Source organism: Megalops cyprinoides, chromosome 7 (genome assembly GCF_013368585.1).
Source record: "Megalops cyprinoides isolate fMegCyp1 chromosome 7, fMegCyp1.pri, whole genome shotgun sequence".
Lineage (NCBI taxonomy): Eukaryota > Metazoa > Chordata > Actinopteri > Elopiformes > Megalopidae > Megalops > Megalops cyprinoides.
In genome coordinates, this window is record NC_050589.1 from 12,296,238 (window position 1) to 12,311,599 (window position 15,362).

Here is a 15,362-nt window from a genome sequence, read left to right on the forward strand (position 1 = left end):
ATGCCTCGGGACAAATGGCTCTGTGAGCCCTGTGGCTCTCACAGTGCTGTCCCTCTCAACTCCTGTGGCTTTGTGAAGGAAGGAACGCCTTTTTCCATTGTAATGGAGGAGGTGGAGTTTTATTTTACCCACACACAAGACTTTCACATGCCCTGCAGTACAACAGACCAGTCACTTTAATGTCATTGATATATTTGTACACGGTTGTTGCAGACCTTTCTGTCATTTTTCTGGCAATTGCCATAAAATTTCTAGGTGATAACAAAAACCTGTTTAATAATTTAGCTCATTTTTGTGGCAGTGACAATGGCTGGTGAGAGCACGGGTGGTGCTGGATGCGACCCATCTACTCGTGAGAGCACTGTAGTGAAGAAAGGGCAATTTCTCATTGACCGGGGCCAGTGGGCCAATAAGGTGGAGTTTTTACTCGCGGTTGCAGGGACCTTGGTGGGGCTTGGAAATCTATGGCGGTTTCCCTACCTGTGTTACAAAAATGGAGGAGGTAAGCAACAGACCACTGACTACAGCTGTTCTTATGTAAGGTTGTTCATGGAAATAAAGGCAGACCTAGCTATCTAGATCATTTCACCATGCACACCTAAAGCAGAGTGTTTTTGTGACAGCAACATAGTATGTCCAAACTTTGCACATGTGTGGTTTTTGGTTTAGGTATTTGGTGACATTTGTAGAGGACTTAATGTGACTTGTATGCACTCTCAGAAACAGGAGCTGTTATGAAATCCATACTTACATTCATTGGATCTGCATTTCTAAACATGCAAACCTGATTGGTGAGCTCCTTGCAGTCTCAGAAAAAAGAAAAAGAAAAACAAAAAATAAATAAATAAAGGTTGCATTGAACAGGATGTGCAGTGCATATGGATTGCATGAATTACAATGTCAGTAGTGTAAAAAAAAACATTGGAAGAGGACTGAAATGATAAATTGAGTTTGGATTCCTGTGGTGGTGTGCTATGCGACAGGTGCATTCCTGGTCCCATATGTGCTCTTCCTGCTCACCTGTGGGATCCCCATGTTCCTCCTGGAGACAGCCATGGGACAGTACACTGCTCAAGGTTGCATTACCTGCTGGAGGTACTTCTGTCCCCTCTTTGAAGGTCAGTGACATTGTACAGTTCACCACTCCAAGTACATTACACACAGATGCTTATGGGGTAGAATATTACTCTGTCATTACATAATGTGCAACATACATTATATTCTTACTGAGCAGTACTTTGTAATTACCCCATGTATGTTACTGTACAGTACAGACCACCAGTCTATGTTCTGAGTATTTCATTTGACAGCAGAAATTGATAAAATTCTTTACACACCACCACTCACCTGAAACCCTTCAGCCTCCTGCTAGGGATGCATCTCAAATGTCGGATTTTACCTAGTATAAACATATGGCCTCATGTCTATATTGAGTGGTTAATGGTCTGGCATTAGCAGCCAAGTTTTCAAAAGTACATGGCGGTTGATTTCAGATTATTGTGTCAAAATAAAGAGCAATTCTGCTGTTCCGTCTTCTGTTATTGTGACAGGTTCATTGCCTGTTGTTTGCCATGTTTTTACAATGTATTGCACTGAAATTTGGTGTAGTTTATATACCAAAGTGTAACCAAAAGTGCAGCATTTCATGGGAAGCAGTGAAAATTGCACTGAAGTCATGCATTTCTGCATTGCGTGGCGTCGCTGTGTTTTTCATGCTTTGCATTGAAATTCACCAGAATCTTTTGCTTATTATACAACAAATGCAGCATATTGATTGGTGGCCATGTTGTTTCACTTAAAACAACATAAAAATCTAGCAAAGGGGCAGTACATATGTCATGCATACCAAGTTCCAACTGAATCAGTACCTTGGTTGAGAAATTTTTTGAACGAGGTACAAAAAAAACAAGGTAATCCAATGTGGGTGCCAAAACATGTGACAGATGTACTGATACAAAATTTTCTGAGTGAATACTTCTGATTTAAAAACCTAACAAAGGGGTGCCGAAGGATCTCGCATGCCAAATGTCATCCAATTAGGTCCAGTGGTTAATGCCAACTCTTTTTTTGAGTGTTGGACTGGAAAGTTTGGAACTGGAAAGTTATGATAATGAGCCATACCACATACTGTGTATGGCTCATTATTGCACATGTCAGTGCACCTAACTGCACATCTAATGTATGGGGATTTGACTGAAAAGCAAATATTAAAAATATGGTCTTATTCTGGGGATTGTCTCTGTCAGGGATTGGCTATGCCACTCAGGTAGTCATCGCCTATGCAGCTGTGTCCTACATCATTATCCAGGCCTGGGCCTTCTTCTACCTTTTCTACTCCTTCCGCTCAGAGGTGCCTTGGGCCAGCTGTAGAAACACCTGGAACACAGGTATGGAACCTTGGGTTTGGTGCCCAGCCATAGTGTTTGGACTAGATGTTGTATGACCAAGTCCTTAACCTCAGAGAAGTGCAGGTACAGGTATAGGCACCTCAGGAAGAAACCTGTGAGTTTTGTTCTGTTGTCATTGCATTTGATATGAGCTTGAGTCTAAGCTGGAGATGCTCTGGTAATTTCTTCTCAGCTGCATTTGCAGAAGTTATACTTTTCATTCAAATGTACTGCCACTTGAAAATATATCTTCTCCACCTACTCCGTGGAGGAGGCTGAAGAGATGCTTCATGAACACCATAATGGGAAGAGCTGCCATACTTTGACTGTTGCTGACTCATATGATCCAATCCAAAGACTTTAATCTCCAAAGTGGAACATCATAATTGGTTAGTCAATGCTGACAAATGACAGCTCGCACCTGTTGTGAGGTTTATGAAGCCTCACTTTCCTCTCAATATATGTACTTTACCCAGCAAGTTGTCTTGGAAACTATATCCAGTGTCAAGTTTCTCTCAAAAAATGCATTGTATGGTATTTATTTATGAAAGCTATTTCCTTGGACATTATTATCAATTTTATTATTTGCAATAAATGTTATTTAAACCTTGTTCTGATAACAAGGTCAGGAAACTAGAAATGCCATCTTACAGGCCTGCTTCATCTCATACTGCCAGCCCTCCAATGAATAACATTATCTTAATGTTCATTACAACATAAAGACAAAATTTAAAAACGGTCAAATCCACTTTTTTGGCTCTCAAACTGAATTTCTCTTCTGGTTTGAAACCCTTAGCGCTCCTTTTCCTCTGGCATGAAATGTGTCGGCATGGCTCACCACTGCAGTGCACTCTCACAGATATAAACAGCCCTTTCATCTCAACTCTGTGAAAGTACAGCGTTTCAAAAGCTAACAAAGTTCTGATTATTGACAACTTAATTGTGAGAAACCTAAACCATTAATAAATCTGATACTGCCCTTAAGCACTACCTTGGAAATAGGAGACCTGACACCCAGTGAAATCTGGACATACTATCCAATAACAATACAGTTAAACACAAGGATAGTCATTCATGCAGGTGCATTTTACACTTGCCTGAAATTGTGACTTTGACATGGTGTGTATTACTGCAAGAGATCTGTGCCAGAATAGTCTCATCCGTGGGCCTCAGCTCATCAGCAGAGATCAGAATAAGGCCTTTAACACCATGTGCCTTCCAGACCTCTGGGTTTAGATGGTGTTCTTTAAACAAAGTAGCCTCTGTAGGCAATTGGATGAACTTGTGAAAAGCCAGACCGGTGCAGAGAAGGCAGACTTTGCCTGCATCAAAAGCATAAAACAGCAAAGTAGTGAATAGCACAAAGCCTCTGTAAATAACAATGAATATCATTGTGGGAATTTCCACAAAATTTTCCCAAAAAGTTGGTAATGTTACAGGATTCATTATTTAACTGTTGACTTAACTTTTATGATTTTGGTGATATTTATACCTAAACCCAGTCCATGTGGTTCCTAATAAAACTTGTCTGAAGTCGCAGAAGTAGTGGTCCAAAACAAAATGTATTTTGAAAAGATGAGCATTATGAAGTAAAGATTTCTCTTTCAAAGCAAAAAAAATAAATTAAAGTAGGACATTTGCAAGTCAGTGGTTAGAGTGCAGGGCATGCTATTTAAGATGGTTTTGTTTTGCTCATTTTACATGTTTTGTTTACATAGTTACATACTTATGAAACATGAAAATCTTTGGTTTATGTAGACCATTGACTAAATGACAACATGCACAAAAAATATTTCATCCATGTCATCCTCAGTATCTCAGTCACATGATGTGTACGCTTCAATGCAAGGTATTCCACCAGTAGGAGTAGGAAGAAGAGGCTTGATTAAAATACAAAAGAGATGTCAGCATGTAGATGTTTGCAAACTTTAGAAAACTACAAGATTTCAATGTCTTCATCTGAAGTAAGAAAAGTCTTGGCATTTCAACAGTACCAGAATATAGTTTTAATGTTCAGTTTGTAGATTTATGTTGTTTTAACCTCTACTTTTGTAAGAAAAAAATACATATTTTCACAGCTGCTTGTGTGGAGTTTGATAAGAGAAACATATCTTCTAACTGGACGGTACCAGAAAACGCTACATCACCTGCTACTGAATTCTGGGAGTAAGTTTCACCCTATGCGCTGTGTGATGCGTGTTTTTCGTGTTTTCACTCAAGAGTCACACTGTGGGTTAGAGGGTTAACAGAAAAGGACTGAAGTCCAGCAGAGGATGTTTGTTGTTATTGTCACAGTGTTCTTTGCAGCCACAAGAGCAGAGGGGATTTCAGCTGACTGGGGGTCAGCATGGAAACTCAATTTTGCGTTTAAACAAAATCCAACACAAAAGGCCTTGTCATGATTTTTCACATTGTGCCTTCTGGTGGTTTTAGAGACATACTGCCAGAATGATATGGGTGAGGTCTTTAATATATGATGGAAAAACACTGCCAGCCTAATCAGCTACAGCAGAAAAATAATCATATGGGCACACACAACACATCAGTGTTAGACTGCACTGCTGGATCTCACAAGCAGCTTAATGTCAGTTCAACTGCAGTTATGCAAGTTTGTGGTGGTGGCAGCAGGTCCAGTTCTCCTGGCATTTTTTAATCTGCAGGCTGAAGGACATGATGTGTGCCTACCTGGGTGTAGTGGATGTTGGGAGGGCTTTGTGCTTAGAGTCCATGGGAGCGGTCAGGTCCATGACAATATGAAGAAAGAAGAAATGAGATCACTACAGCTGCTGTATTTTACTTATATATGATTATGAGTAAATTAAGTATATTGTTAATGTGCTTAAACACAGGTAAAAGTGTCATAAGTAAATGGAAGTGTGTGGTCAGGTAAAGTAATAGTTGAATATTTTGCCAAAGCCATGATCCCTCCAACGTCAGTTGTCATATTCATCTACTTCAGTTTCATAGCTAAATCTCAGACCACTTACATCTGTGGTAAGTAGTTGTGACACTGACACAAATATGTTCAACCTGGTAATACTGTTGCCTGTTCAAATGGCTCTTGTTTAAGGAGTTTTTCAGAGACAAATGGCTGCTCTACTGTTGTGCCATGGTCCCAGTCTCTTTTCTGACAGCCAGCAGATATTTACATAAATTCCTGTCAACCTGAATGCACCAATGCACCGTTATGATCATTTGGTGTTTCTCCCCTCCGCTTGCTGAATGAAAGGAAACTGGGCGATCTTTTCCACTTTATGGTTTTGGAGGAATTTGGGGGGTTTCTGGTGCATCCAGCCTAGAGTGGGCCAGATAACAGCTGTGACACACTGAAGTCCCTGTGCTGGACCAACATAAGTAATAAATCTTGACCCTCTGTCACACCATGCCATTTGGCGAACCTATAGACCAGGGGTGTCCAAACTTTTTTCAACGGGGGCCAAATTAGATCTTGTGAAAACACCCGAGGGTGTTTTTAATTTTACATATGCATTCTAAAAGCTTTTATTTTCAGTGTAATAATAAATCAACAATTAAATGGGCTGTAATCAATAACATAGCAAGCCTGGCTTCAAAACGTGCTCAAATTTCATAAATTTCACGCACAGCACTTGTTGATGAATGATGCAGTGAATTTTAATGGCATCGCCCCCATGCTCACGGACTCTGTTCTGTATCAGCATGGCTAATCCACCCCTTTTACCTAGCATAGAAGATGCACCATCGGTAGCAATTCCACTCATTTTCGCTCATTTTGTCAGTTTTATGTCATTGACAACTTTAGACACGGACTAAAACAAATCCTCCCCCAAGTAATTCTTCAGTAATGTTCATGTCACATCAACTCCCCTCAAAAAAATAAGTAGCTGAGCTGTATTGGTTTGGTCAGTGCTCTCATCACAGGCTAGTGAAAAAAAGTCAAACTGTGCCCCCCTCTCACTCATCTCTTGATGTCTGTAGATAATTCTTTATCTAACTATTCTCCGTGCCTTGGTATTATAAGCCAGGCAAACTGGAAAACTCCTACTTTTTCGCGTGCTTTGCAATTAGCATTGCCACTTCGTAGCTAGTTCTAGTACCTTTTTCCTTTGAATCTTTTGCCTGTGAGAAGAGTTTTTGCTGAGAGGCCAAGCTAGCTTCCAGTTGCTTCACTTTGTTAGTCCTTTCACAGCTGGACAGTTTCTGGTACAAACTATGCTTAGTTTTGTAATGTCTCTTCACATTGAACTCTTTCATAACAGCGACAGTCCCTTGGCAAATGAGACAGACGCAATTATTTCGGCTTTCAGTGAAAAAATACTCCGTTTTCCATCTCTCTTGAAAGCGGTAGCCCTCACTATCAACTTTGTGCTTCTTTGCAGCCATAGCGAATGACTGGTAGGCTACTGACTGAATAACCAGTCAGTTTGTTATTAAGTGACAAGTTTAATTTCTTCTTCAATATTTTGCAGATCTACAAACTGTAGTTAGTGCTGCCATCATGTGGTGAGCCACTTGAATAGCACATTTCACCACATAGCCTAATATTGTACTGTAGCGCTGGCACCGTGGCAGGCCACTCACAGTATATTTTGGGAGAGAGGCCATGGGCCATTTAAAATCTGCCCCCGGGACACATTTGGCCCGCAGGCCGGACTTTAGCCACCCCTGCTATAGACTAATCATACTGGTGCTATGTCTTCACCAATGGCCCGAATGAAATAATAAATTGTCTGCGTGGAGGTTAATATGTGTTGGTACACTCAGCACTACAGACAGTGCATTGAACTTAGCCACTTAACCAGAAATTCTCAGGCGAAAGACCCTCTCCAGTTATTTTCTGCTTAGTCTTTGTCCTTTGTGTCATGTTTGGGTGAGAGCTCCTTATTAATAGACCGTTCATATAGACATCAGTGGTCACCAAATTACTGTCTGCTTTTCATTCTCACACCAAGAGTCATGAATTAACACATGCTTCAACACGTTACATTGAGTTAGTAGTTACCTTATCAAAAAATCTCCACCCTCCTTTTGCACATTCCTCCCACGTACACACCTGCCTGAACACATCGGAATCTGAATGTGGAGGAAAGTTACAGAGTGGGGAAAACTATCCTCTAAAACTAACTGCATTTGATAAATCCAGTGTAATAGCTGTGGCCCTGCAGCAACTCTGTCTGCATTCACAAAGCACTGACAGTCCTACAGTAAATCTGGCCTTTAGAACAGCCCTGTAGCATGTCTTTAGTGTATGTACTGTAACTGTCCTTCTGTATATGTCATGTCAACCAAAGAGAAAACAGAAATCTTCCACGACTGACCCTGAACCTGATCCTGTGAAATTTAAGGGAATTTAAAATGAAAATGCAGGGTGGGAGCAATGCAGCAGTGATCCATATTCATTTTAAGCCATTTTAAGCCAGCATAGCTGCTGTGCTGCCCTAGCCTGTGTGGTGAAATGAATGACACAGGCATGCCCTAACCTGAGCCCCCAAGCACACACACATACACACACGCACGCGGACACACACACACACATGCGCACGGGCACACACACAAAACTACACTTCTGTTTGAGCATTGTTATGAATGATAGCGCTTTGGAATGAGCGGGGACTCGGGTCATAATAATGTTCTCTTCTTCCTCTCAGGAAGCGGGTGCTGAAAATCTCTGGAGGGATCGACCAGGTGGGCGATATTCGTTGGGAACTCGCCCTTTGCCTGCTGCTGGCTTGGGTGCTGTGCTACTTCTGCGTATGGAAGGGTGTGCGGTCAACTGGCAAGGTAGACAATCCCATCAGTGGACAAGTTACAAGCTTTCAATCACACTATGTTTTTCAGGGATAATAACGAGTGATAACTATAAGAGGGAACTATGCTCTCCCACTGCTCCAGTTCATCCAGAATTCTGGCAGCCATGTGGCCCTGATCTCCTCCGTAGCACAGTTCCTTGTCTGTCTCCCAGCCATGCTTCCTCTACTCCCAGGAAACTGAACCACAACCTTTTTGGGTTTCAAGTTGTGCTCCGGAATCACTAGACAACACTAATAGTTATAACTATAAAATAGTTTAAGTGTGTAGTCGACATGTAGTGAGTCTGATCTGTGGACTCAGGTGGAAGTGTGCAGCGTGTCTGCTCTCCCCTCAGGTGGTGTACTTCACAGCCACCTTCCCCTACGTGACGCTGCTGGTGCTGCTGGTCCGAGGCCTTACCCTTCCCGGGGCCGCACAGGGCCTGCAGTTCTACCTGTACCCAGACCCCACCCGGCTGGCAGACCCTCAGGTAGGAGGGAGTCAGCCAGGTGTCTTTGCTGGCAAGATCAACTCACACGTGTAGAACTACTGATCATACAGCAGACTATATATGAGCAGTGCCCTCAGTGGAAGAGGTGGCTCATCTATTTCTGCAATTGAAGAGCTGCAGTTAGCTGAACTGAACCAGATGAGCTTCTCTCAAATCTCAAATTAACCTTGTGGCATGAAAATGTGTTTATGGGCTCCTTATAAAGTGCCTTATGAAATAAATGTAAAGGAAAAGTTGTTACATATAATAAGCAGCCCAGCAATCTCAGTTTGTGGGTTGTGTCATAGCAGTCAGTTGATCTGCTCCTCTCTCCCCCTGACAGGTGTGGATGGATGCAGGGGCCCAGGTGCTCTTCTCCTTTGGTATCTGTCAGGGCAGCCTGACTGCTCTGGGTAGCTACAACCAGTACAACAATAACTGCTACAAGTAAGATTATATTTCCCCTCATTGCTGAAGCTGTCTCGTGCTGCTGTGGTGTACACCTGGGCAGAACGCATCCTTTTATATACTTTTCACAATGTGATTTGACTACTTTATGATCCTTTGATCCTTTGATCCTTCCTTTAGATTTTTGCCCTCCATCATTGTTCTGTGGACAAGTTCAGAAATTATATTGGGATTATATATTACAAGTTTATTACAAATATATAATTGTGATATATAGGCTACATCAATATGTATTTTTCAAGGGTCACAGTGCGGGAAACCAATTGTTGTGGCTTTGCAGAGGAGAGATGAATGGATTCACTCAGTCTTCTGTCTGCAGTAATGTCGTGATAAAGATGACTCCAAAAGCTACTATACTTCTACTATATCTATCCACATGGTCTCCCCTTAGCAGGAAGACAGGCTGAGAAAGGAGGTGATCTATTTACTGGATAATCTATTCTCCTGTGGCCTTGTAGTGATACCTTATCTGTTCACCTGTCCCCTATTAGGGATACATTTCTGCTGTGTTTGGTGAATGGTGGATCCAGTTTTGTAGCTGGATTTGCCATCTTCTCTGTGCTGGGCTTCATGTCATATGAGCAGGGACTGCCCATATCTGAAGTTGCTGCATCAGGTAAGAATTCGTATTTGTAGTGGTACCAAAGTAACACAGCCTAAAATAACTTCAAATCCTGTATCTTACAGAGTCTGATTTCTTTACTGCTGAAAATATGCCTGTACAACCTGTATAGATTTCCAAGCCTTTAAACAGGCATTACACACTGCCGCTAAGTGTACCAGTGACAGTTTGACTCATAGAGAAGCTGTTTTTTTTCTTTGTTTGTGCCACTTTGAGCAGCAAGGTGCTGTCTGCAGATCAACAACACATCTGCAGTTTCGAGTGATTGTGTGCCATAAAAGATTTCTGCAAAGAGCTCAAAACTTACTGAAACTTTCAAAAACATCACAGTGATACACATTTGATTTCACAAGTACTTCTGTGATATACTCTTGTGACAAAACCCACAGAGGAAAAAATGTGAAAGCGGTAATGATGGCATAATGAGTCAGCATTTACTGTGAGGATAACTAAAAATCAAAGGTGCAGTGAGGAATCCATTAACATAAAGCCAACATATCCAGCATTATATTTTGTAGCAATTACAATGTGTAATTAATATATAGTTAATTACACTATAATTAATTAATGCAAATTATCCTACATAGACTATTACCTTATCACAAAGTTAGCAGTTGCTTTTTATGCTCTTACAATGTGTGTTTGAATGCAGGTCCTGGCTTAGCCTTCATCGCATACCCTCGGGCTGTAGCCATGATGCCCCTGCCCCAGCTGTGGGCCGTCTGCTTCTTCATCATGGTCATCTTACTGGGTGCCGACACACAGGTGAGGCTTCTAAGCTTTAAATCATATGATTTGACTACTTTCTGTTTCTACTACTGTTCCTGGTTAAAGCATGCATCATAGGTTTTTTAAAGATGTCATTGTCGTTGGGTGGAACTGAAATGATTTGTTTGCTTTTCTGGATTTCATCACTATCCAGCGCTTTCCTTAGAAATCTTTACAATGCTGTGCCCAATTCTGGGTACCACACCATAAGGACAGACTGTAAAAACTCATGAAAAAGTAAAGAGAGGGGCAACAAGACTAGTTCCATGTGTCAACCATATAGGTTATGAAGGGAAACTTAAGACGCTTCATCACCATAGCAGAAGTCTCGGGGGGGGGGTTTGTTTGAGGATTTTACATTTTTAAAAAGTGAAGGACAGAAACCATATCCAGTCCAGTTTTTTTAGCAGAACAAAAGCTCACAGAATGGGTCTAGAGTATGTTTATCGCCATGTCAGGCATTGGGTGGTGTTGTGAGCGGAAAGATGTGGCTGTTCTGACTCTGTCTCCGTTTGTCCTCTGCGGCAGTTTGTGAGTCTGGAGTGCCTGATGACCTCTGTGACGGACATGTTCCCGAGCGTCTTCCGCAGGGGCTACCGGCGGGAGCTTCTGCTGCTGGGCCTCTGTGCGGTCTGCTTCCTGCTCGGCCTCGTCATGATCACAGAGGTCAGAGTCCCGCCTTCCTCCTCTCTCCAATGTGGTCGCACTGGTGTTTGGTAAGAACAAAGCTGCAGGAGGAGACCCTCGCAGTCTGGGAGCTTGTGAGTGATGATTTGAATGGGTATTGATGCCAGGCAGCACTTCCTGTTCTTGGCTGCACTCTTTCCTGGGCCACAGAGTGCCACACCAGCTCACACGCTCTCACATGTATTTACCACATTCAACACACTTATGACATTGTTACTTAAATATGCGAGTTATTCAAGTTTAATTGATTTTATTCAAGTTTATTTCATTATTATATTGTTTTTATACTATGAGGTGTGGCTGCTTTGTGGTTTGACAGGCCACCTGGTGTCTAATGTTGTGTGTTTTTCTCTCTCCGCAGGGAGGCTTGTACGTCCTCCAGTTGTTTGACCACTACGTCTGCAGTGGAAACAATCTCCTTCTGCTCTCCATTTGCCAGTCCATAGCTGTCGGCTGGATTTATGGTGAGACCCCGGTTCCCCATGTCTGTTTTAGGTGGAATTCAGTAAAAATGCTGACTCTTTAAATTACAAATACCATTCGCATTATGTGTCACATGGCTGCATTAAATTTGTTTTTTTTTCTAAAACCATTTAATGGTATGTGTTCAGCTGAGGTGGTCGTTTACTATTTATAGGCTGGTTTTGTTTTTTTTTGTCTGCTTTTTTATTATTCTGGATGTATAATTTGATCAGGTTATAATATGATGATGTTATGTTGAGCTGGCATCTTGTCTTGGTAAAGTCTACTGGCACTTTAATTAACAAATACTTTTTGAGTTATTCTCATTGAATCAGTTACGTTTTTTCTGTTTTGTTTTTTCTTTTTTTTTATTATAGTCGTGTTTCACTAGGCACTATCTTTAAATTCAAAACCTAAATTTCGACCCTACTGGCTATGTAGAAGACCAATATTATCATAATCAGAGAGGTGTTACTTGATTATCGTGTCCCCTGAATTGCTGAAAGATAAGTAGGGATGAATTGATGACTGTAGGAGAAGAAAGTCCTTCATTTCTATGTTTTTTATTGTTATTGCAAAAACATCCTGAAACTTTTTGGAAAAATGAACAGACTTAATGGGGTTCCTGGAAGGAGAGCATTATGTGAGGAACAGCTGTACCCCAAGCAGCTCCAGGCAGACAGCAGAACAGTAGCAAACTTGATAGGTTAATCTTCTTATTCTCTTCCAAACAGTGAGGAGCCATCCCCTTCAGCTACAAGATGTGTGTGCTTCATAGCTTATCCAGAATCAGTCTGAAGTAGATCCAAATGCCTGTCTTTCAAGTAAAAATATTTGGCATTAAAAGGGGCGTTAATCTTCAAAACAACTTTTTTTCATGCTCTTAGCTTGCACTTTGTTTGACATCCAAATGAATTGTGCCAAATTAGCTCAAGAGCAGGAAACTCTCCCACTGGTTTTTCAAACCAGCACAGCATCAGTGCACCACACTTCCCTGTTCCAGGAATGGAGAAGCGAGTGCATATTCCAGTCCTGACTATGGACCGTTTTTTAACTTGATCTCAATATGAGCCCTCAAGCCATTTTTGGGTGGTCAATGTTCAACCAATCAATGATGTATATTTTACAGAACTGTGAGTGATCCCTTTTGCTGACTCTCTGCCTCGAGTTCCCAGAAGGCAGTTTTTGTCTCTACTATCTATCTGATTACAAGCCTTCAGTTAACACGGAGGTGGTCATACATAACAAAATGCTTAGTTTTCAGTAATGTTAATGTTATTTCACAGGTCTGCATCCATTATAGCTACAGATCAGTTTCACACCTCTTCTTGCAAAGGGCAGAACTGGAGTATCCATGTTGTGTAATCACAAGACCCTGTTATGTGTGGAAGCAGGAGGCTACTATTTAATGGTTACTCTTATCTGACGGAGCCAGAAGGAAGAACATGTTCCACTGAAAGTTAACACAAAACAGGTGATAAAAAAAGGGCACGGAAGGTGTTCATAATGCATAACCTTGTCAAAAAACATGCAGAAGCCTGATATTTTTAATTAAAGTCATTCTTTCTCCTTGGGCACACATATTTCACAGTGTTTTCAGCAATACAATTAACTGTTCCTGTCACGCTGGATTTTTTTAGCCTATTAGTTAAAATGACACCTGATTCATAAACCACTGATGTCACTCAGAACTTTGCGCTCATCATCTATAGGCTATTGGGCAACAGATTTGCTCAGTTTCGGTTTTTAAGTGAATCAACATGGCTGCCACAGACTAACCAAGCTGCACTGTTTCAGCATGAAAGTGCAACTGAGTTAAATCCCTTAAAAAATAATAAGAACTGTCTTTATGAAATAACCTCATGTCGGGTCACGTGCCTGTGCCTCCTGCAGGTGCTGACCGTCTCTATGACAACATCGAGGACATGATTGGTTACCGTCCCTGGCCTCATATGAAGTACTGCTGGCTCTATGTGACCCCAGCAGTCTGTACGGTGGGTTCTGGGGTGTGGTAGTGGTAAGGATCAGGTCATGGGTCCACTTCAATTCCAGTTTCTACTTTTGACTCCTTTGAGATGCACCAATGCACGCTAGAGTATGGTGAAAGGTTTTCAGGACATCCCTGGTTCTGGGTGAAACCTGAACACCGGATAAATTGAACACCACCTTCCTCCCTTCATCTAGCATAGGTCAACTTGGTAAGAAAGATACAAGTAACCTATAGTAATGATACATGTCTACAATTAAGCTTAACAAAGCCACAAAACCACACCAGTGCCAGCAAAGTATTATTGCTAGTGTCAGCAGACAGAATTTTATTTCATTGGAACTTGAATCCCTCAGAAATCAGGGGCTGTTTATATGTTAGGTAACTCCTTTTCCACTTCTCAGTACTGATCCTCTCTGTGTCTGCCTCTGCAGGGAACCTTCATTTTCTCCATAGTGAAGTACAAACCTCTGAAGTTTAATAAGACCTACCTGTACCCAGACTGGGCCTACGTCCTTGGCTGGTTCCTGGGCCTCTTCTCCGTGCTGCTGGTGCCCTTGTGGATCGTCTATAAAATTACTCAGTCCAAGGCTACCGTGTGGCAGGTATGTGACTGAAACTAAACCAGAGAAGTGCTATAAAAGGAAATGAGAAGATATCCACTGCTTAACATTCTAAATGTGTTCATGTCTCATCTGACTCAACGGAGCATGCAGCGGTTTCATAAAAATCTGGAAAAATTTTTTTCTTTCACAAAGAGTAAGTGTTAAAGTAACAAAGAGAGTAATTAATAATATCTGATATGTTAATTAATACCAATAATGACATCCAAAGATATATACTGAGTTGTTGTGTAATGGAGTGTTGTTTTCCCCGAAGTCTGAAAGTCATATGGCTGGCTAGCGTGATCTACCTTCAGCATTTTTGCTTAATTGTAGACTGTAGTGTTCTGTTAACAAACTGTTTGTCGTCTCTAGTGCCTTAAACAGCTGTGTCGCCCTAATAATGACCTGACCTTCAACCAGAAGCAGACTGCTGAGCGGTGCCCCCTGAACCCTGACTCCACCCATATTCCTTCCTCACGTGAGCAAAAGGGAAGTGGTACAGTTGAGCTTGTTGAGGTGCAAATGTAAGTGACATCTAGCAAAATACAAGCCATTGTACAGTACAGTCGCGGTATGAGTAGCGGTGACTTCATTGCCTGTTCCACATGTGACTACGTGTACTTTTATTTCAGGTTTTTAGTAACATAATGTCCTTTGTTCCTCTAATTAGAGAAGCATGTATTTAGCATTAGTGCATTATTGTGCCAGATGTTTTAGATGTAGGATATTGAATGTTGGGTGTTAGATGTTGAAAGTTGAAAGTTGGAAGTTGGATGTTGGCTGTCGAATTCTTCAAGCAACCATGGTAATTCTGATCCATTGTCTGTACTCATCTGTTTGTACTATTTGCATTTTTGGTATATCTAATGTAGTGTGTCCATTGTGTCTGTAAATTTATTAAGCTGTTTGAATCAAACAAAACAGTTCACATATGTATTAAACAATCACCAGAGAAAATCCCTTTAACTAGGACTGTGCTTTTATTAAAATGCTATTACATGGTACTTTTGTATTAATTTGTTTATCAAACACTTTATTTATAAGATGTTACAGCAACACAGTGCAACTGATCTTCCTTGGGAGAACATTGTAAGTGATCCAACATTCCAAAATAATA

General features: G+C 41.3%; 1 protein-coding gene across 1 annotated transcript; it reads left to right on the plus strand.

Annotated features, from left to right (window-relative positions):
* The first annotated feature begins 306 nt into the window (after positions 1-306).
* LOC118780321 (sodium- and chloride-dependent GABA transporter 2-like) lies at positions 307-14,885 on the plus strand. Its single transcript, XM_036532755.1, has 15 exons — positions 307-502; positions 984-1,118; positions 2,247-2,387; positions 4,466-4,553; positions 8,015-8,147; positions 8,512-8,646; positions 8,990-9,093; positions 9,636-9,730; positions 10,389-10,501; positions 11,033-11,170; positions 11,553-11,655; positions 13,547-13,647; positions 14,075-14,245; positions 14,618-14,723; positions 14,878-14,885. The coding sequence occupies exons 1-15, from the start codon at positions 307-309 to the stop codon at positions 14,883-14,885; spliced, it is 1,767 nt and encodes a 588-aa protein (XP_036388648.1).
* The last annotated feature ends 477 nt before the right edge of the window (positions 14,886-15,362 follow it).

Excerpts from the sequence above, each read along its gene's own strand:
- LOC118780321 (XM_036532755.1), top strand. The coding sequence starts at position 307 with ATGGCTGGTGAGAGCACGGGTGGTGCTGGATGCGACCCATCTACTCGT. Across the intron at positions 9,094-9,635 it reads TACAACAATAACTGCTACAA|TGGATCCAGTTTTGTAGCTG; the intron begins GTAAGATTATAT and ends TTTGGTGAATGG. Across the intron at positions 13,648-14,074 it reads TGACCCCAGCAGTCTGTACG|GGAACCTTCATTTTCTCCAT; the intron begins GTGGGTTCTGGG and ends CTGCCTCTGCAG.